General features: G+C 41.7%; 1 protein-coding gene and 1 long non-coding RNA gene across 2 annotated transcripts in view; one reads left to right on the top strand and one right to left on the bottom strand.

Moving 5' to 3' along the window:
- Positions 1-23,865, bottom strand: part of LOC122924893 (zinc finger CCHC domain-containing protein 7-like) — a 172,423-nt gene that overhangs the window by 45,738 nt on the left and 102,820 nt on the right. The window contains exons 4-6 of the mRNA XM_044276432.1: positions 21,230-21,355; positions 19,550-19,720; positions 327-362 (exon numbers count right to left, since the gene is read on the bottom strand). Coding sequence (XP_044132367.1) covers positions 327-362; positions 19,550-19,720; positions 21,230-21,355 — 333 coding nt within the window. The remainder of the gene's footprint in view (positions 1-326; positions 363-19,549; positions 19,721-21,229; positions 21,356-23,865) is intronic.
- On the top strand, positions 8,598-22,647 carry LOC122924894. The gene is made up of 4 exons (XR_006387447.1): positions 8,598-8,803; positions 21,116-21,213; positions 21,309-21,453; positions 22,567-22,647. It is a non-coding gene; the product is annotated as an uncharacterized LOC122924894 (long non-coding RNA).

The raw sequence follows: 23,865 nt of genomic DNA, 5'->3' as shown, positions 1-23,865 counted from the left end.
ATTTTCCTAGAATATGAATGAAACGGTTAAATGACTAATTCCGCCGTACTGCATCAGCACAGACGTGTAAATTTGAGCTCTATGCACAAAGGCAATGGCCGTTGCATAGCTGTGACTTGACGTTGGGCTGCTAGATGAGTTGACAAATCTCTGCCACCCTACAGTATATGAGCGCACATACAGCATGAGCCCAGCTTACTTCAGTCCAGAAAGGTCTCCGAGTAGCTTTCAGCTGGGGGCACATGACTACCTTCGAGGGCTGGAAACTTCATGGAAGAGTAAATAGTTTAGTCGTAGGAGCAAATAATCAAGCTGGATCTACTTACAGTTAGGTGGTACTGCCTCCATATTTCTGGGCAAGCCTGGAACATAAAAAATATTGATCAGTTAGCAGCATGAAACAAGGTGCTTTACAGCCTGTTGGTTTTGGCATAATAAAGCATCTGCTGGTGCCGGTCACAGGCAAAGAAGAAGCTTAGCTGAAAGGGCCAGGATTTCAGCTTTCAAAAAACCTGGCTGCACAGTTTAATTGAATTTTACACTGCTTTAACACACCCTGTTACTGAGAGTAAGCCAGAAAAGCCTCCACCTCCTTAAAAGTTTTTTGGGGGGAATCTTTGACTTAATACTTGAGCCATGTGCATCTCTGGCGCGGAATAAAAGTATCTACTGTTACTATACGGAGTGCATACTGTATGTGGAGGTGGGGGGTAAGAGAGTAGTCAGCACATTTACAAACTGCACAATTAAGAACATATACAAGTTACTTTAGTTTTCTAGGTAATCAACTAGTAACCTCGTCTAAAACGAGTCTGTGAGCTGCAGAAACGGCACCAAAGGATGATAGTCAGTATAATGCCCGAAACTAGTAGTTACACTGCACAGACCCACTATTAAGGAGCATGCCTTCACCTAGTGTGCCGGGAGCTTGCCCCAACCAAGACAATGATATCACTTTATAACAGTACATAAAAATAAATAAAAAAATTAAATAAAATTAATTAAATCTACACCAACATTAACCATGGCTATATCTTCATATATAGTACCAGACCAGTATGCATGTTATATAGCAATAGAAGCAATGATGTTAGATAGTAAGCTTTGGGGACAACTTAGGTCTCTTCATCAGGCATAGTATAACAAAGTGCCTGAAGATAGGACTGAAACGTTGCCGAGACATGGGTGAATAAACTTTTGCACTTTAATTCTAGTCATTGGAGTGCTGCGGTTTCCTTGGATATTATTTGGATACCTAATCGGGATCAAAAACGCTGGCACCTAGCTTCATTTGGTACCTTGGAGAGTGCCGTCTGCTTTTCCATACTATATATATATATATATATATATATATAAAATCCAGAAGAATGGGCGGCACTCCAAGGAAAAGGATAAGTGAACTTTATTCACCCAGGTGGTGCAACGTTTCGGTTCTGCACTAGAACCTTTGAAAAAGGTTCTAGTGCAGAACCGAAACGTTGCACCACCTGGGTGAATAAAGTTCACTTATCCTTTTCCTTGGAGTGCCGCCCATTCTTCTGGATTATACATTGGGGTAAGAAGCCTGTTCCCCTGGAGACGTGCACCCTACCTTTATTTGATTGTGTTCCAGTGCCGCCATTTTTCCTTTGTATATATATATATATATATATATATATATATATATATATATATACTAGGAAAAATGAGCGGCACTCCAGAAGTAAAAGTGGTGAACCCTTTATTCACACCAGTGGTGCAACGTTTCGGCTCAGATCGCGAGCCTTCCTCAAGCGATATATATATTTATATATATTTTAGGGCTGCACGATATGGGAATTTTGTGCGATTGCGATTAGGGCCCTAAAAATTGCGATAATGATATGCAATGCAATATTTTAAGGGAATTGTGCTAGAGGTCTATTTGCCTGGATTTTCAAGGCAAAAGCACACAGAAATTACTGATAATGCTGAAATGTAGTTATGCTTAACTCAAGAACTGAAATGCACAGTGTTTTTCAAAATAAAACATCTTTTACTAAATTAAATAACATATTTGCATTACGGCAAAAGTACAAAACTTGCCATTTTCTTAATAGCACTGCACAGAACAGATAAATAACATAGAATAAATAGAAGAACATTTGTTCATTAAAATAACGACTTGCCTCCAGCCCCTCCTCCCTCCCCGCACTGTAACTGATGTATAGCCGGCCGCGCTGTGCAACATATCCGTGTCAGCCACGTAAAAAGTCAACCATCACTTTATGGGGGGGAAAAAGTTTGTCTTATAAAGCGAAAAATATAATATTATAAATGCAGCATTTTTGGGTCGGCCAATTGGCGATTGCGATATGGCGATTAATTGCGATTGCTTTGGTGATATATTGTGCAGGCCTAATATACACACATATACACAAACGGTGTAATGATAACAGATAAATTAAAGGCTTTAACCGACGACTTGTTTCGAAATCTGCTGCAAAATCGACTTGTTTTACACGTGACATTTGTTGTGGCTCTGCAACGGTTTTCACCGCATGCATTGCAAAGGGTGAAATACACAATAAAAATCTGAAGAATTGAAAAGCTGTGGATTAAAAAAATTAACTCTTGAAGAAGCCAACGTTGAAATGTGTTCGGCCCACATTCGCCCCTGTGGTTTTTCAATCACTATGCTTTAATTTATGTTTATACGCTGCAAAGTGGCCGGATCCCATTATAGTCAATGAGGTCCACCGTTGCCCAGCTATGCCAGATCCGGTGAACTCCGGGAGAGGACAACATGCCAGATCAATTGAATGCAGATGTGAATCAAAGTTAGGATTTATTTAGTTTAACTTGTTTTAATGACTTTTTATAGGTGTTTATTGTAGTGATTAGGCACACATGCTATTCACCTTTAAGTTTATTATATACCCACTGCATTGGATTACTACGGTAACATGCTGTGGATTTGCCAACCAAAAATCCAGACAGAAAATCTGCAGCATATCTGCTACGTGTGAACATTTCCTAAATGGGAAGACAACATTTTTATATTTATTAATTTCATCTGCTTTAAAGGGGTATTCCGGGTTTCATAAAATCGATGACCTATCCTCAGAAAAGGACATCAATATCAGTTCGGTGGGGGTCCGACTCCGAGAGTCAGACCCCCACAGTTTTGATATCGATGGCCTATCCTGAATATAGGTAATCAATTGAATGAAACCAGAATATCCGTTTAAGTCTGATTATCTCTAAACAAAGGTGAAATGATGTGAAAATATAATTGTATTTAAATATATATTTTACAACATAATATAAAAAAATTCCAAAAATGTATTACTTTTAATGAACGATAATAAATATACAGCAGTTACATAGGAAGAGGGAAAAGACATTATTTCCGTTCTGACTTCAGCCCATCTGCATTTACAGGTAATAATAAAACTCACAGATATAGAGGTATTACCTTCAAATTTGTGAAAAGCCCCATGAAGATGATGGGGCCAATTATCAGAAATGAACATTTGTACAAGCGCTCATTCTCAATAACTGGCTTCAGTAAATGTGCTTGTTTGTCAGATTTTATATGCACCAAAAATTGCCATTTCTTGGCAGTACATCGTCCTGTGTAAATACGTATTTACTGTCAACAATATGCAAATAAAATGGGGGACAAACAAACGTAATAACGATTGTTCAACCCGGATTCACTTTTTCATCGGGCAATGTAAAACGTCCTTTAAACAAGCGCCAACTGGCACTTGTTCAGGGCTGTAATTACCCATACATTTATGTGCCATTGATGGCATGCAGCAAGTCCTTATAGCACTTTGGCTGCAGTTCCCGAGATTAGTCCTCAGGGATGAAATTCATGTTTTATTATGGGAAACAACAGTTTAGATACCCACACTAATAGGTTCTTAAAGTGTAAGTTCAGTTTATTTTTAATAAGGTGTAGGGACAGAGATGGTAAACATTTTAGTAATATACTTTTTCTGAGTGTAAAGATTCTTAGCAAAGCTCTGAGCATTGATAAAGAGAGTCTTTCTTCAGTCTTCAGCATTCTACTCATCACTGAAGACGCCTGTGTGTAACAAGTCAGATAGGCAGGGGTACAGGACATAGTCAGGCACTGGGGCAGTGACGAGAGGCAGGCTGAAATCCTCTATCAGGCATCCTCAAACTGCGGCCCCCCAGCTATGGCAAAACTACAACTCCCAACATGCCCGAACAGGCAACAGGTATCAACCTACAGTAGGGCATTGTGGGAGTTGTAGTTTTACAACAGCTGGAGGGCCGTCAGGCATCCTCAAACTGCAGCCCTCCAGCTGTTGCAAAACTACAACTCCCAGCATGACTGCCTACAGCTATCAGCAGGGCATAGTGGGAGTTGCAGTTTTACAACAGCTGGAGGGCCGCAGTTTGAGGATGCCTGCTCTATATGTTACACACAGGTGTCTTCCGAGCTCAGTAGAACTGAAGACAGACTCTCGTTAGCGTTGCTAAGATGACTCTATACACTCCGTCTTCTAGTACAAAGAAATATATTTTCTAATAAAAAAGTGTAACATCCCTGTCCCTACACAATATTAAAAATAAACTGAAATGACGACATTTAATATTTTTTTTATTTATTTCCCCTTTAGATGAAGAAACTGAATCCACTATTATAGTACACCCTAAGGCCTCATGCACACGACAGTTGTTTTTCTCGGCCTTTTCTCGGGTTTTTTTAGCGGATAGGATGGGGACCCATTCATTTCAATGGGTCAGCAAAAAAATGCTGATAGTTCATCAGTTTGTGTTCCGCGTCCGTTGTCCGTGTTTCCCTCCAGCAAAAAAAAAATAGTGCATGTCCTACTTTTTTCACATTTGCGGACAAGGATAGGCATTACAAGGGATCTGTGGAAAAAAACGGATCCTCCAGAAAAAAGGGATGCCGCATCCATTTTTTTTGACGGACGCACAATTTGCGAACGGCCAGTTTGATGGGAACAAACAAAGTATGGCCTTGCTGCTTGCCATTTTTAAATAGTTTTCATACAATGCTCAGACAATACTAATATAATAATATATAGTGCTCACATAACAATGCCATATATTTCCAAAATAAAAGTGCTATACAATGCTGACATAATACTGCCATTCAATGTCTGAATAACATTATAATGTGTAAGTAGTACAGGAGTTAAAATGCTATTGTCCCGGATGGTCTAGGTTAGGCATGCTCAACCTGTGGCCCTCCAGCTGTTGTAAAACTATAACTCCCACAATGCCTTGCTGTAGGCTGTTCGGGCATGCTGGGAGTTGTAGTTTTGCCACAGCTGGAGGGCCACAGGTTGAGCATTCCTGGTCTAGGTCAATAAAAGTCTAGGGCGTTATAGATTTAAGGCACCGATACACATTCAATAACTGTCCGACGAACAATCATTCGGCCGACAGCCATCTCTCCTGACTCCCTCCCGGCTTCCCCATACAGATACACATTCGGCTCAGCTGAACATGTATGTATAATCTATGAGGAGAGTGGAGAACACCGCTACCAGACACTTCTTGCAGCGGCTTATCTCCCGAGAAAACAAAAGGATTGGGTGAAAATACTAATTTCGCCCAATCAGCAAACATTACAGTGTCGTCCGAAACCACCTTTCTGCGGGTTTGGACAACAAAAGACTAATGTGTATGGCCAGCTATACATGCTGAACTCTAAGGTAGTTCCTAGGGGTCTAATCCTTGGGGCCCCTAGGAAACAGGGGCCCTAGACAGTTGCCCAATTGGCCTCCACCTATTCAGGCCCTGCAAACATAAGAATAGCTGACATAACTGACATGTACATACAGGACTGGTCTCTTTAAGGAGATTCAGCACCCTGCCTAAGCCGATTTCAAGGCATCGCACTGGACCAGCCAGAATCCTACTCCTAGTTCCCAAGGTTTGATGAAAAGTCAAATCTTGACTCATACGGAGCCACTTCCAATAGATGGCACTGGCGAGATGGTTCTCTGCATATTCGTTTCCCATGGAGCATTGCCAATAAGTCTCCACAGCCTGGAGTGCTTCCAGTAAGTCTCCATATTTACTCTGCCTAAGTGAAATAAATGACCAAATAGATGTGATTTTTCCCACAATATATACCGTACGAGCTCTGCTTCATTGAATAACCCGCATCCATAAAACGGAAAAATTCTATTTCAGCCATTTGTGCTATATAAGAGAAGCAGGATTTTAACCAATATAGCGGCAATGTTAGCTTTGGAAGACTTGAGAAGGACGTAAACGGGCTGAGAAGTAACATTTTTCATTTAGGACACACAGCAACTCGGCCTATGGTACCAAATATTACAAAACGTGCTAGTTAGGCTGCAATGCGGTTGGATAATTTCCCTTTCAGGACCTCGGATTGTTGTCCAGAGGCTGAAGACGTGTCCTGGTAGGGTGCAGATCTTCCAGGTTTATAGCTCTTAGGTCTATCAGTGCTCTGATACAGGGCAAAACTGTATCTTAACAAAAAGAACTGCCTCTTATCTAAGGCCATATTTTGTACAGAAGCCAATAGGAGCATCTAAAAAGTGCTGCCAAGCCTGTATGTAGACCCTGAACAAACTGCCCTCATTTACCATTTTCACAGGTTAGACTGAAAGGAATTGTGTCATTTCCACTTTAGCTATGGCTCGTTCTCGATTACTCACAGTGTTTCAGAGTAACATGGTTGAAAAAATAACAATTACGGACATGAGGTATCCTGGCAAGATGCCATGTTCTTTGAGGACCTCTGTATATGTGAAAACCATGGAGGCAAGAAAGCAAAGGATTCAGAAGCCAATGTTTATTGGTCCAGCTTCTCAAACCATTGGGAGTCATTTATGATGACTCCCTAAGGCATTTTTTGGCGTAAAAAGTTGCACTGCTCCGGTTTGTGGCTTTTTAAATGCCCAAGTGTGGAAATTCAGGCGCCTGAGGTGTTTTTACACTGCCTTTGACATTAGAGAGTGGAAGAGGTAGGGCCATCAGCCCTGGTAAATTCAATAACACTTCAGACAGTTTCCTGGCATAAATTATGACTGACATCTCCTCTAGTCAGGGGCTGGAGTAGATTTCATTCTAGGCAAATAGAATGGCAGAGGTCACGCCTAATTTATGACGAGGCCTGCGCCTCAACATAAATTAAGTGCTTTCTCCAGCAATGCAGGAGATATCAAATACTGGTGAAAAACCCTGAGCTTTGATAAATGACCCCCATTGTCTTGTAAGGATGGCTATACCATTTACATACCACTCTAAATCATCACTGGAAGGGCAAAGGGCACAATGTCAGTGCAAGTCGCCCTATGAACCCAAACTTTCTGCCCTGGCAGTTTTTCCCATTTAAATCCTGCCCTTTTCGCCCATTTTTACTACTATACCCATCATCCGTCTTAACCAAGCAGATCCTTCACCATGGAGTGTAGAGCACTGATCAGTAGGTAAGTATCTAGTGTGTGCTCCAGCACAAGGAGCAGATAGAGAATGACAGGGAAGCAGCTTGTCCTCGACATTACAAGGCCAGGAGCCAAATGCAGGAAAGGGTAGGTCTGAGTGTGTTTGGAGAAGAACAGGGCATTCCTTGGTATGGGTAGCCAATAATATGGTTACCTAATATAGCCATATGCTGCATGATACAATCAGTAAACTGGTAGATCATCACAACATTAGGCAAGCACACCATCACACTAGTATGGCTATGGAAAATCACTACTACAGGACGACATGCTCCAGAGGGTGTTCCAGGACTTTACTATTGATGTCCTATCCTCAGGATAGGCCATCTATATCTCATCGGTACAATTTTCTGTTTCGGATTAGCTCCGTCACATTCACATTCACATTAATGAGGGCAGCGCTGCAGTGGTAAGCTCCATCCACTACACATCGAATGGAGCAGTGCAGTTCCGGTGCCAACTGTCAGCGCTACTGCAGAATAGAAGTGGGTGTGGTGTGTTGGACCCCTGCCTGTCACATATTGATGGCCTATCCTATGGATAAACCATCATTAGTAAAGTCCAGGACAGCTCCTTTAAAACGGGGTCTGCATATAGACATTGTGGGGAGAAGGGTGTATATGAGATGCTTCTATGCCGGTGGATTTGAGTCATCCTTATAATAACATAGATAGCCATTCTCCCTGCAAAATAAGATGTTTGCCAGGAATGTGGGACCCGGGGCGATCAGATAATTGACAGCATTTTGAGGAGGGTTGACTCTGATGAGACAACCTCTTGAAGACAACTCTAATGCTCTTAGGAAAAATAAATCTGTCTGTCAGATGTAAACGTATCCACAGGATCCTATTGCAGTTAATGGAAGGTAGAAAAAAAAAGCTGTAAAAAAACAAAACAAAAAACATTACATTTCAAAAGCGTACCTGAGTTTTCAAAAAATGTGTGCATAATGATTGTGCTTCTTTTTACAATCATAACTGTGAAGGAACAGTTATGTTTGGGCTTCCCTAAAGTCTCTCATATTATTCCTTGTTTCAGCTGCACAGCTAGATGTGTTTCTCACAGAAGCAGGGAGTGTCTCTGTTCTGCCAGTACTGTATGCAGTGACCTCACTTCCCTTAGTTTCCACTTTGTTTTCTTCTAGGGAGCTCAGAAAGCTGATAAGGAGGGATAAATCATACTTTCAGAAAAGCAGGAGGCTCCTGTGCTGTTTAGAAGCAGTTGTTTCATCAGGTTCGTGGTCTTGGCCAACTCTGCCTACCCCTGCCCCCCATTTCTTGTGAGCCGTCTTCGGAGTCTCTTATCAGGAACGGATCTTGCCTGACAACAGACTGTGAACTGCAACTTAGGTGGAGGTGAGACCCCTAGTGGCCATGACTTTACAGCTTTTTTTTTTCAAGTGGATGCACAATTTTTTAAAATTGAGGCGATTTAGAAATTTGCTAGTTACACTATTCTCTATTTAATGAAATTGTGTCATAGTACAGTGACTCTTTAATACCAGAGTAGAAACAATAATTACAAGCAAGTGTTAAAGAGGACTGTCACCACTATGGACATCTTACTAAATTGTTTTATTCCCCATGTAATAGATTCTAGAGCATCTTTTTATATAAATCTATGTTGTTTTGTTCCCCAATTATTGCTATTAGAAGTTTATTAATGAATCTGCAACTGGGTGTTATCATTTGAGGGTGTATTCTTCCTCAATCTCACACGGACAGCATTGATTAGACAGGTTTAGACTGTCGCCCAAAATAGTAACACCTAGTTACAGATTCTTTAAAAGAATTCTAGTAGCAATAACTGAGGAATTGAACAACATAATTACAAGAAAAGGTGCTTCAAAATCATTACTAAATGGTGAATGCAAGTAGTTGCTAAAACAGATATATCAGGAATTGTAACAGGTCCTCTAAGGAAAATAAGCATTGACCCATAGGTACCAGGGAAATTTTCTTTTTTTGAGATACTGTTACTTTTAACATTTTCGTTCACATGGCCATAAGAGGAATTATTTTTTTCAAGTTGTATTTTTTAATGGTATAATTTAATTTACCATATTCTGCATTGGAAAATGGAAAACTACTACTAAAATATTTTTGTTTCTATGCATATTGACACCCAGAACTTTTTTATATTTCTGTTCACAACTGGCATATTGACACCCATAACACTTTTATATTTCTGTTCACAGAGCTGTGTGAGGGCTTATATTTTGCAGGGAAAACTATCATTTTGGAAAACATGGGACTTCTTTTTATATTTTATTTTATTTTGGACATTTTTAAAAGCTGTATGCAAAATTGGGAAAGGGAATGAACTGCATTTTTTACCTGAATGCACAGTATTCTCATTGGTTGTACCATAGACTGCAACAGAATACTAATGGAGTCAATGGGATATTGACCGGCTTCCTGTTGAGATGTGCTGCAGGCACCGCTTAATGGGCAGTCTGCTAGGACAGGCCTGGGGGCCTTTGCAAAGTTCCAAGCTACCACAGCAACCAATCAAAGCCACTAGATTTCACCGCGGGGCTTCAATTGGGGGACAGAGGGAGCAACCTTCCTCTGTCTATCCCGCCCCCCAAATACCACAGTTACTATTGACCGCGGCATCTGAGGGGTTAAAAGGAATGGCACCAGAAACAAATCCCAGTCACTGCCAGCAGGTGTCTGCTGTATTAGGCCTCATCAACACAACAGTATTTTGTATCCGTGCCCAATCCGCATTATCTGCAGACTGCACACAGACTCATTCATTTCTATGGGTCCACAAAAAAAACCTACAACACACAGATGTCATCCAAGTGCTATCCACATCCGTGTGCCAGTTACACAAATTACAGTCCTATTCTGTCTGTATTGCGGAGAAGAATAGTAATGATAGTGAGAAAAATGCGGATTACACAGGGAAGGTGTCTGTATTTTGCGGATTCATGGCTTGCAGACCGTAACATGGTCACCGTCATGTTACAGTCGGGACCTGCCATGTATGAGGCGGGATAAGCTGGTGAGCACACTCCATACATCCCTTTAACGCAAAAGTTAATGCGTTAAGTGTTTAAACATGTTTTCAGTTTCAGACAACTGCTTTCAGTAGAAGAATATCCAGTCAATAAGATGATCACTAGACAAATAAGAATCAGCTGTAATCTGTGGGGAGAATCTGGCATTAGCTGCATAATTTAGCTACAGCACCCCCACAGGAGAAAAAAAGTATTACACAGTTTACATTAAAATCATGATGGGTCTAACGAAGACACTCTGTAGCCAAAGTAAGGGGTTCTAAACAAGGGGGGCCTGCCTATGAATTTGGTTTTCTAAATCAATCATTTTAAATAATATGGTAGACCAAGTGATGGACAGAGGCTTGCCAAAACATCTCATGTCCCCACATTTTCCCCTGAAACTATTTTTATTTTTTTTTTATTATTTTTTTTTTTTATTATTTTTTTTTTTAACTGAATGCTCATCTGGAAAATAAGCTATAAAAACACAAAAAGATAATTCTCACAAAGTGAACATATATTTTTTCCCATAGAATACTAGTTGGATTGGGGCAATTATCATACATTTGCATTGCCTTAAATTTATTTTTCATTCATATGGTCTGCCACTCATTTTAAGGTATAAATCAGTCCACATTCAATAATGCATTTAATTTACACGACACAAGGAAGCAGCATGTCCTCTTTCATTTGTATCAACCATATGGACACATGCTAGTCTGTATAGAAAAGTCTAGCTTCCTGTACATGCGCATTTATTATTACTATGTCTGGGAACTGCCACAAAAAGCTCACCCATACGTCCTAGGGATCCTAATGGACTCATTACCATGCAAAATGGCATACTTGTGTAGACTTTCCATGCAATCCACTGAGAGCACATATTTAAGTGGCACCAGTATGCTATACAATATATTTAGGTGAATAGTAAAAATAGTATAAAAAATTAAATAAATAATATATACACACACACATAATTTATATATACTGTATATATATTAAAGCCTCCAAGCCAATCTGGTTGAGAAGACTACTGGCTTATCAGATTCCCTGCGAGATTTTCAGTCCCCGCATTTATTTTGTATACTATATTGCTTGTGAAGATAACACCCCCTTTAGAAGACCACTTTCCCATGCACATTTTGTAAAATGTCTCTGACAGATCTCACTGTATGTGTGCATGCCTTTTAAGGCTATACATGTGTGCCTACGGTTTGTAATAAAGGTATACCACTTGATGGCGGAGGAAACATTCCCCTTGTGCAGTGAGAGATCTCCAGAGATTGTCTTTTATTCTCTGGCCTGGGTTACGTTTGCATATATTACGCACATTTTATACAAGAAGCGAAGCTGAACCTCTGGAAGAGGGGTGGAATTACTTAAAGTGCTGAAATGTAATTTTTTTTTCTTTCTTTTACCTCACCACCCACTAAAATGTTTTACTATCAAATCGCCATCATAAGACGCCAGATAAGGTGCTTTGGCATTCATAAAATAATCTCAGAAAGGAAACTGCCATCTCGGAAGAAATGAGGGTTTTTGGAGATGCGTTCTGTGCGCCCATATTGAATTTTATCAGGCCCTAATGATTATTTTACAAGTTAAAACAGCTTAGCGCATCTGTTGTTTAATTCCCACTTCCCCATTCTCAAAATGGGAACATCAAAGAAAATAAAACACTCAATCTTAAGCGGCCCCTGACAGCAGACCGAGACTCGAGGGCTCAATAGGCAAGGCCCTTGCCACCAGTTCTTGGGTTTCCAGAACAGTGAGCAAACACAAAAACACCACTAAGTGGCCTTGCCTCCTTTTCAGCTCCTCTTGGCCAGTTGTCTGCCTTGTACCAAAGAGAACTCTTGTACACAAACCTTCTGGGAAAACGGCGCTGGAGAAAGGATTAGCCGCACTAACATACTAGTATCAGCAAAAAGTAAAAGGGAGGGAAGGGGGAAGAAGAAAAAAAGAAAAAAATCTACTACAGTATCCGATATATGAATAACCAAAATGCATGAGCTGACAAGAGACTTGCAACCAGCCTGTGTGCTCCCTGGGAGAAAATGTTGCTGTGATGAGTGACAGGGCTTTCAGGAAATATGTTCACAATCACAGACAGGGAAGGCCATGACCTAGATCGTTTAAGAGCTTGTCTTGTCAAATTATCAAAAGCTCCTTCCTTTTCTGAATAAAAAGGGTGACATAAGTGAGTGTCAGGAAGCTGTGGGCTGACAAGCCAAGCATACAATAACAGGACGTCACATACTTGGCAAAACACCGCCACTGCTGGCGGCAAATCTTAATGAGAGCGCGGCTGGCCCAGGAGACTCGAGTCCCCGCTGGCACGGCAACTCATCTCGCAGAGAAAATCCTTCAGCTCCCAGTCAGCCGGGCTCTGACACGACGCCTACAATTACCAAACACAACTTTTTAACACAATCCTCTGGTGCTTTGTCAAAGCTGCTTGCTGTTACAGCCTTTCCCATTACACGAGCCGGCCATAAAACAAAGACTTGATTAATATTTGCAAGAGTCAAGGCGCTTCAGCAGGGAGAGGGGGGGGAAGATGCGGCAAAGAAATTAGCCTTCGGGGCGCGCACAGTCAGCATTCAAGGAGGAGGTCGTAGGTTAAGGGGGAATATTGCCTGAAAGATCAGACTGTCTGGAGGTCTCAATACGGAGGAATTTTCTCAGAGAACACGCCCTACATGAATGAGATGATGCTGAGAAAAAAAAATTTATTTTCTTAAAATGTGAGATGTTTACACCAGCTGAAGGCCATCATTTATCGTGCCTGCTTGTTAAGATATGCTAGACATTTTAATACTATGTACCTAATAGAAGTTTAATAAAACAGTTGTATTTACAGCTAGGCACATAATTACGTTTGGTCATCCACATAATCAATTAATGTACTATATATCTAAATTGCAAAAAGTCACTGACCCATTTACAGCCAAATCAAATTTAGGCGAGGGATGGAAGGAGTGCTTTACACAGTAAGAAAAATAAAAAAATGCATAAGGCCTCTTTCACACAAGCGAGTTTTCCATCTGGAGGCGCACAGCCTCCGGACTGAATCCTGACCCATTCTTTGGGTCCGTGTACATGAGCATCAGTTTTTTACGCACCATTTCTGCGTTCAGGGAAAAAAATACAATAATAATAATAATAATAATAATAATAATAATAATAAAATTTAAAAAAAAATTAAAAATCGCAGCATGTTCTGTATTGTGTGTTTTTAACGCAGCCCTGTTTCCATAGAAGTGAATAAGGTTTGGGTGCAGAACGGAAGGCATCTGGATGCAATGCATTTTTCACTGATGGTTGGTAGGAGATGTAGATTATTCTTCAGTTGTTTTCACAAGCGTTAAAAACGTATCCAAACTGATTGCATCCATGCATAAAAACTGAAATATTGAACGCAATCGCAGGCAAAACTGACTGAACTTGCGTGCAAAACCGTGAGTTTTTCCCTGAACAGATCCTGAACACAATCCGTATAGTTAGAATGAATGACAGATTAGGCAAGTGCCTGCCCATTCAGGGGGAATCAGAAAACATGAATGTGTGACCCCTGTGCCTATATTGCAGCCAGCACTTAAATGGGTCCGCATGGGACATAGCGGAAGAACTGCGGATTTTGGTCCGTGCCTCTGCACGGACATGTTCTATTCTATTTCGGTGAGGGCCGAATCTTGTGGATGGCGGACCCATTCAAGTGAATGGGTCTGCATCCGCAAACGGTGGGCACGCGGCCGGTGCCTGTGCAATGCAGTCCGCTGCATGGGGACGGAGCGCACCATCTGTGTGTATGAGCCTTCAAAGAGGAACTCTGGTGGCATGCTTGTTTTTGTAACCAAGTTCCACATTATAACATTTCTGGAGCACCTTTTCTTATAACTCTGTATTGTACCGTTCCTCAGTTACTCTTCTAGGAAATGTATGAATAAATTAACTGGGTGTTACTATCTTGGGGCGTGTTACATATACATGTGTAACATAGTTTGTAAGGCTGTCCATCCAGTTCGGCCTGTCATCCTGCAAGTTGATCCAGAGGAAGGCAAATAAACCCTTGCGAGGTAGAAGCCAATTTTCCTCACTTTAGGGGAAAAAAAATCCTTCCCGACTCCAATCAGGCAATCAGAATAACTCCCTGGATTAATGATCCTAAATGCACTGTCACATTCCAATCAGTGCTGAAATATGAGCCCCAATACTTTAACACCCATTTCTCAATATATTCCTAGATTTCCAGGAGGAATAACAGAGCATTATGAAAAAAGATGCTCCAGAACAGTTATTTCTTGGGAAGTACAATTAGTTATTAAAACAGACATGTCAAGAGCGGTGACAGCTCCTCTTTAAACTGTGTTCATCCGACATTCATAAGATATAACTCACTTAGCATTAGGCCTGGCAGGTACATTCATAATTGGCAAAAGTGTCAGGACTAATTATATTGCTATTGATTTTATTTCTGAACTCCTACACTGGTGCTTCCTCGTCTGAGATCAATTCAAGTTTGGCTGTCTTTATTATTCCTGGAGGCCCGTCAAATTAATAGCCATTTTCTTACTTTACCTAATTTATATTTTTGTGTAAAAACAACTTGAACCAATACAGCCGTTATGCTCTTAAAGGGGTTGTCTCACCTCAGCAAGTGGCATTTATCATGTAGAGAAAGTTAATACAAGGCACTTGCTAAGGTATTATGATTGTCCATATTGCTTCCTTTGCTGGCTGGATTCATTTTTCCATCACATTGGGGGACATTTACTATAGCTTCTGTGCCTGTTCTCATGAGTAAAACGCCTGTTTACGACTGTCTTATTTACCAACTTATTTTGCGCCTATTTTGAGTTTTAAGACTAATTCAGAAGTCTAGTGCAAAAAAACGGAAGCCGCCAGTGTGCCTTCCGCAATTTGCGCAAAATGGACAAGAATAGGACATGCTATATTTTTTTTGCGGGACCTCCGAACGGAGGAACGATGCAGACAGCACACGGAGTGCTGTCCGCATCTTTTGCGGCCCTGTTGAAGTGAATGGGTCTGCACCCGAGCCGCAAAAACTGCGGTTCGGATGCGGACCCGAACAACGGTTGTGTGCATGAGGCCTAATGTAGATGCACCTTTTTTACACCTATTTTGGTCATAAAAATCTTCTCATTTTTACTCCATTCCAGGGCAGTACGTTTCTCTCTCTGATTTGAGTGGCGAGTTGCTCCACATTTTGCCTACTCTCATGGAGACGTGCGCCTAATTTCAGCTCACTTGCGTCACAATTTCATGTGCATACTTACGGTACATACTTATTAGACCAGTCTTTGCGATTATGAATCTGTCTTACAAGAAAACAACCACTAGATGTCAGATTTAAACCAAATAAGAAAAACCTGATTTATGAAAGGAAGAAAGGAAAATAAATGAGGAGCAAATTAAAGGGGTTATCCAAGACTATAAAAATATACTTATCTGGCTCCTTGTGCCACTTCTGGTCCCCGCACTACCGCTGCTGCTTTTCCCCATGCGTGGATAAAAACATCAAGTGTCGGGTGGGAGGGGGTGGCCGGTTGGATAGCCAATGGTAGTCGGTGATGAGCCTCCCTACTGTCACCCGGAGACTGCGGCGGCGGTGCGGGGAGCCAGGTAAGTATATTCAGTGTGAGGGGTCCTGCATATGGGGAAGCATTTTATAGTCTTGGCTAACCCCTTTAAAGACAAACGTTGCCAATACGCCTATTTTTCTTACTCCATAGAAAAGGCGAGCTTAGTAAATGTGCCCCATTAAATGCTACTTGTTTCCATGTTTTACGACCACCAATGTAGTGCAGATACAAGGTGGCTGGGACGAGAGCATGCCTACAGTATGTGCCCTCCCACTGTCCTGGCCAGCATGCAAGGATTTTTGCTAACACAAGCGAAGCTACATGTTTGCACCCCCCCCTTATAGTGTGTATAATGTATATATGGATTATAGGACTGTATAGTGTATATATAGAGGACTATAGGGCTGTATAGTATATATATGGAGGATTATAGGACTGTATTATACAGTCCCCTCTCCCTCCATGGCAACCCCCCCCCCCAATATTAATGCAGTGTAAAAAACATTATGCTCGTAGCTCATCTGGCCCTGGTCCCGCCTGCAGCAGCTCCCCTTCTCCTCTGTGTGGTCCTGGTATCTTCTCTCTGCTTCAGACAATCGCTGGTTTGAGGACCTTTCCCGCAGAGCCAATCACTGGCCTGACACGTGACACAGCTGCGGCCACTGATTGGCTGAGGTCCTTAAACTTGTCGGGAGCCCAAAGAGAAGATACTAGGACCACACAGAGGAGAACAGGAGCGGTGTCTGACGCTGACCTACGGAAGTCCGTTTGGCTGTGTGAGTCACCCACTCCCTGCTGCCACCCACTGCGGCGCAAGTCACATCCCCCCTGACCCTGTGTTGCTATGTGCCGCTTGCTGATCACTCTGTGAGTGAGGGGCCACACGGCACATGCAGCACACAACACAGCTGTCAGAGCGGCCAGCGGCGCAAGTGATTTATTTAAAATAAAATAAAAAATTTCCTTCCCCCCCCCCCCCAACCCCCTTGGCTCGGCGTCTCTGCCTCCTAAGGCACCCGCTTGGTCTGCCTTATTATAGCGCTGGGCCTGTGTGCCAGCAAAGGAGGCAATGTGGACAATCACAATACATTAGTAAGTGCCTTGTATTAAAGAAGTTGTCCGGGTTCAGAACTGAACCTGGACATATCCCCTTCTTCACCTAGTCAGCCCCTCTGAGTTGAGCATCACGCAGGGCAAGGGCTGTTTTGTTTAGATTTTTACACTGCTAGGCGGAGGCTTCCGGTGTTCCAATGACTTCACCGGCACTAATGGGCGGGCTTTAGCCCGCCTATTAGTGCTGATGATGTCACCAGGCTCACTGCTTAGCAGAACAACTTTCTCTGCATAATAAATGCCATGTGCTGAAGTGAGACAACCCCTTTAAAGCTAGCTATACGTATAAGAATAGGATCAGCTAGAATGCGGACAGTCTCATGCCGAATCTTTCATATAAATGATCTGGCTGTCAACATACCTGACTAAACAGGCGAAAAGAGAATTAAAAACAAAAGTACAATGCGCTTGCCTAAAGTGCTAAGTTATGGACTGATCATGCAATACACGTGAAGTTTTAGTCAACAACTGGCCCCCAAAAATTCCAACTTAAAAGATCACTATCATGACATCCATCAACAGGTCACTGTTACGGCAGTTAGAATATAAGTCTGAAGGGGTTGATCAGCTCTGAAATACTTTTGGGCAGCCCCTCCTCCACCAGTCCTGTGGAGGGAAACACCTGCGCCCCGCTGCTTGGTTCCAGCTCTTTTGGTTCATTTCTAGTTTGTTAAAATGCCGGAATGGACAGGGGTCACGTATGCTTCTGCAGCCAATGACTGCCCACAGTGGTCATGTATCCCCCTAAATGATATGTGACCCAGTGACGTGCCACTTGGGAGATACGTCACCACTGCGTCCAGTTATTGGCTGCAGAGGCACACAGGACCCTTCTCCGTTAAGATGACAAGTGGGGACTGAAGAAGCTGGGGCCAAACGATGAGGAGCAGGTAAATATGCTTGCCTCCACATATTTGGCAGGGAGCAGCATTTCAGCCATGGTATCTTGGGTTTTGTTTCTATGGCGTTCACTATGTGTTAAGAAATAAATGACAAGACGTTCTTATTCTGTGGGTCTGCGTGATTACGGCGATACCAAATAAAGTCGTTTTTATTTTGTTGTACTATTAAAAAAATAAAAACCTAATAAACATTTTCTTTCCATCACCATATTCTAACACCCCATAACTTTTTAATGATTTCATCTTTTCATCTACAGAGTTGTGCTAGGACTTTTTTGCAGGGCCAGCTCAAGCTTTTATTGGTACATTTTTGGGGTACATACAACTTTTTCAATGTTTTGGGGAGGGACAAGGCAACTAAAACTGTGGAATTTTACTTCTTTTTTCGTTACAGGATTAATTGTGAAGGAAAACCATTTTTATATTTTAATAGTTTGGACATTTTCAGACACAGAGATGCCCATTATGTTTTTTGCTTATTTATTTTTAAATGTAAAATTGTGAAAGGTGAAAAATGTTCACTGTAATTTTTAGTCCCCTTAGGGACTACTATGGCAGTCTATGGGATTTTTACAGGTTGCCTGTCAGGCCATCCTTCGGGAACAACTTTGCAGGCAGCTCACTATGACAGGCCTGGGAGCCTTCACAAGGCCGCAGCCTATGATGGCAACTGTATAAAACCCCACATCTTCACCACGGGGCTCAGATCAGAGGGCAAAGGAAGCCGCCTTCCTCTGTCTAACCACAGTCGCTACTGAGGGGCTAAATGACTAGGATCAGCCTGATCTCCAATCCTACTCATTGTGGTATATTCACGTGGTGTGTATTACATGCGGATTTTAGTACGGAAAAACCCTACATGCACACGACTGCCGGGTTTTGCATTCTGCAAATTGCATATCTGCAAAACACGGATGCTGCCTGTGTACGTTCTGCAAATTGCAGAACGGAACAGGCCTCCCATTATAGAAATGCCTATTCTGGTCCGCAAAACGGACAAGAATAGGACATGTTCTATTTTTTTTGCAGGGTCACGGAATGGAGCAACAGATGCGGACAGCAGATGCGGAAGTGAATGGGTCCGTATCTGAGCCACAAAAAATGTGGCTCGGATGTGGACCCAAACAACAGTCGTGTGAATGAGGCCTAACACTGTAACAGTGAAAGTAGATGAGATTTTCACTATGTCATGTACATGGTGCGGAAATTGACCTGTAGTGCAGATTTTGAAATCCACAGCATGTCAATTGTATGTGTAGATTTTCGGTGCAGATTTCAACCTTTGCAATGCAAATGGTGAGATCAGGGGCAAATCTGCATCAAAATACACAAAAAAAAAAAAAAAAAAAAAGGGAACACGTGCAGTAACACAGTGAAAACAGCATGAAAAGAACGAGGATGATCCCCATAAACTACACTGCCATATGCATATACCCTTAATCTCCCTACAATTATATGGTGCATACTTACATCTGCATAATGGCCGACCATGGCACAGCGATGGCATTTTTTCTGCCAGTAAGGGCGCTCAGTACATTCTTGGTGTAAGTGGCCAGGCATAAAACAGTTTGAACAATACGGCAATGGACAATGGTATTGCAGATGTCCTCTTCTACCACAAAGGCAACAAGCTGGCAATTTCTGGTATTAAAAAGAAATAATATGCATGGTTATCATTAGCCAGGACTAAAATTAATATGCAATTACCGTACTAACTGCAAAACCTTTTCATAAAAAAAAACAAAAACAGTAGAGTTATAATGACAGATATTACAACTTATGCTAAGAAATGCGCAGACTATTTTAGTGGTAGTATCCAGATAATAAAAAAAGGACAAATTCATTGATTTTACCGCACATTCCCAACTCACAGGTAGTTTGCCGGGTAGTAAACGAATATTCAGCACAAACTAGGAAAAGACTTGAGAACCAACGCTCTTACAGGTTCCAAAAGAAGAAAAAAAAAATCTGTTCCATTGTCCACAACTCTTAGGATGGGTTTCCAGGTTGTTTGCCATTTTTGAAGCCAAAGCCAACAATTCATCAAGACCGATACCTGCTACGTCAGTCTTCATGGGGCCTGCCGGAGAAGCTAAGTAATTTATTAGGAGCCGCAGGCCTCATTATAAATGACCTGCCTCCACCGGCAGTTCATGTGCCAGAGTGAAATCTATGGCAGCTTCATTTCCTTTAAATGTGTCCTTCATTGAGCGTCTGTTCCTCGGTTTAGCGTCAAAGACAGCATCAATAACCTGCACGTGGAAACAGGGATCTTTACATGACGGATCTTGAAAAGAAGTTTTTTTGGGGGATGTTTTTTGCGTCTTTTTTAACCAATGGGTGTTTACTTAAACACAAAGCTGTTTTTTGGCAAAGATCTACATGGAAGTCGAAGTCGATTCGCATAAAACTTAGTTTCAATACTGTATGGAGCGAGCTCGCCGTACAGCATTAGAATGTATTGGCTCCGATGAGCTGAAGTTATTACTATGCGAAGTCTCGCGAGACTTCGCATAACAACTTCAGAAATTGATTTAGACTGTAAAAAACCATTGTCCAAACTTGGGTTTGGTTCCAAGGTACCACTTGTAGCTATGTACAAAAAAAAAAGATTCCATATTTTTAATAAAAGCAATCGAAAAAATTATTTTTAGCTCAAAATGAGTACAAAAACAAGCAAATAAAATGGCCTCCAAAAAGGTGTACATAGCCTGTAAGTGTTTCTGGAAACAGCAGCATAAAAAAAACGTGACCTGTTTGCGTTTGTTTTCGCACTGAAATAAATGGGGAGCTGCTAGTGGCATTCTGAAAGTGAATTAAACCATAGAAAAAGTCAATTTTCTATTGCGTAACAATGGTAGATTTTGCCCATGTGAACATAACCGTCTCCAAAACCACAATGGTTTTTGCTAAATTGGAAGGGGTACACAAAATAGCATAGGTGAATACCCCCAGTTGTATCAATATGCAGGACACTGAGGCTCAATGCACCTCATATGAAATATAGTTAATGTTACCAATCCTTTTATTCCCTAGAAGCAGCAGATATCTAAGAAAATATGTCCAGAGATAGGACCTCCTAATCCCATTGGATGATCACACAAAAACACAATCATCTTGCAGATCACATCCAGGTAACTTAATATTTACCTTAGGCTGAGGACAATTTTTCGACAGATGTCCACGATAATTACAATTCCTGCATATGACATTTTTATCTCCTGTATAGTACCGGTTGCTGAAACGCCGTTGTGGAGTAAAGTTGGAGACCTGAGCCTAATGTGGGGAAGAAGAGACTTAATCAAGGGATACATCCACTATTTTCAACTAAAAGAGCTAGCAAATAATACATGCCAACCCACTGACATCTACAGGTAAGGCTGGGTTCACTTTACTGTTTCATTTTCTGTTTCCTCTGATCGGTCAGTAAAATAAATTAGCTGATCCTGTATTTTAAGCATCTGCTATGCTCCGTTATTTTAGACTGAAAAAAAATACTTTGTGTAGAACTTTTTTCCATCTAAAATAACATATCTGACGGAAATGGCTAAAACAGGTGCAAAATGTGCATAACTGAGCATAGCGGATGCTTTAAATACAGAATCCGTTTTTTGTTGTTGTTTTCTGTTCTTCTGATGGATCAGAAGAACGGAAAGCGAAAGGGTGATGTGAACACGGCCTTATCGATTACATTTCATCCAACATTTCCTGAGATGGTCAGAAGGTTCTTTTCTCTAGAGGAGAACATATAAACAATCGATGGGTCGTTTTGCCACCTTAATTTAGGTCTGAAAAGGTGCTTCTTGGGGATGCCAGGCTTATCCGCCTGTGTTGTGCATGTATTTTTCAAGTGGTGTGTGCCGCGGGGTGATGGCACTCCCACATTTTTTATTCTTATGATATGAGGTGTAACTAAATTTATGAATTTCTAACTGCATTTTTGTCCTGCATGGCTGTCTTTCTTTGGTACGTTGAATTTAGTTTATGCATATTGCCCCCCTATACATATGGCAGAAAGAAAGTAGCAATTTACTAATTTTGCTGTATGCCATTTGTGCAGTGAAATGTGACTTTTCCCCACCGTCAGCATTTTTACAAAGCAGTGAGAAGAGGGGGCGTGATGCGCCAAGGGAAGCGGGTGGCCCCAAAGGCCCAGCTCATTTATCATTTTCCACTGTGATTTTAAAAGTGGAAAATGGCTTAAATCTACACCAGCAAGAGGGCAGGCGTAGAGTTAAGCCTATTGAATGGCCTGCTGGACGAAAGAAACCAAACTTATATACAGGCCTGTGCCTCTATATAACTTTGGTGTTTCCCCAGGCAGCTCAGAGGGACTTGAGACCAGCGTGGCAAATGCCCGTCTTAATAAATGTCCCCCTAAATTGCTAATTTCTTTCTGCCCTACCAGATAGGATTTCCATATGTAAATATCCCCCTTAATTTTTTATCTTTTTTTTCTGGGTGTGGAACATTTGCTGCAAGTGCAGAAAGGTTTAACATTCCATGCAAGAACAAAAGGAACTTATGATGTTGGAAATTCATTTGGGGCCTAAGCCTGTGGTGTGGTATATAGGTAATATATCTGTGGTTATTTATAGTGGTATGTAGATTTTTATTTTTATCAAAAAAAACATCCTTTTTACATAAAGGGTCAATAAGATATGCCCCCATTGTCTGATAGGTGCGGGTCTCAGAGACCCACCTACAAGGAGAACAGAGTGTGGAGAGCTGTGGCTGATTTGCCGGGGTTCTGTCCACCACCAAGCGCTGCTTCCATACAAGTGAATAGGAGCGCACTGCGCACGCGCGGCCCCTGCTTCCATTAATTTCTATGGGGCAGACGGAAATAGCCGAGCCAGCGCTCAGCTATTTTCGTTGGCCCCATTGAAATGGATAGAGGGCAGCTGCGCATGCGCAGTGCGACTTCCGTTAATTTCACCGCTCCATTCTCATTGTAGGTGGGACCCGCACCTATCAGACAATGGGGGCATATCCTAGCAATATGCCCCCGATTGTATGTGATGGCAAACCCCTTTAAAGAAGACCTGTCACCTCTCCTGAAATGTCTTGTTTTAGTAAAAAAAAATTGCATTCCCCAGGTAATAATTATGGAGCATCTTCCCATACAGCTCTATGTTGTGCCAATCTTTTATTATTCCTCCTATAAGTTTATGAATGCATTCCCAGCCAGGAGTTACCAACTGGGGGTATGTCCCTGCATAGTCTGACACTGGCGGCACTGATTGGATAGTGCCAGACTGTGCAGGAAAAGACCCCAACTGGGGATTCATTCAGATGGAATGTAAACTAAAACAGACATGGCAAGAGAGGGTACAGGTCTTCTTTAGGGCCGTTTTACACTTGCGCTGTGGCATTTCGATTTTGAGATCCATCAGAGGATCTCAAAACCAGGCCAAAACGGATGAGTTTTGTCCCCATTCATTGTCAAAATTGATCAGGAAGAATTCCATTCCATTTTGTAGCGTTTTTTGACCAGACACAAAAGCTACAGTTCCCTCCACAGCAGGTGACTGGGAAAGTGCTGCTGTGCACAGACACAAACAGCATGGTAGCGTAGTAAAGATGACTAATTAGAAAGCAGCCTTCTTGTGGCAGAAATTTATGATATCACACTTTTTTTTTATTTTCCAATCCCCATTGAGCTCTGTATAAAGCTTCATGCACACAGCCATGTTCGTATTTTGGTCGACAAACAATAGATCTGAAAAATATGGATACCTTCCGTGTGCACTCCACTGGAAACGACTATTCTCATCCGCAATATG

This window comes from Bufo gargarizans, chromosome 1 (assembly GCF_014858855.1).
Source record: "Bufo gargarizans isolate SCDJY-AF-19 chromosome 1, ASM1485885v1, whole genome shotgun sequence".
Taxonomy (NCBI): Eukaryota; Metazoa; Chordata; class Amphibia; order Anura; family Bufonidae; genus Bufo; species Bufo gargarizans.
The sequence above is the reverse complement of the archived record's forward strand: the minus strand, read 5'-3'. Positions and strand labels throughout refer to the sequence as shown.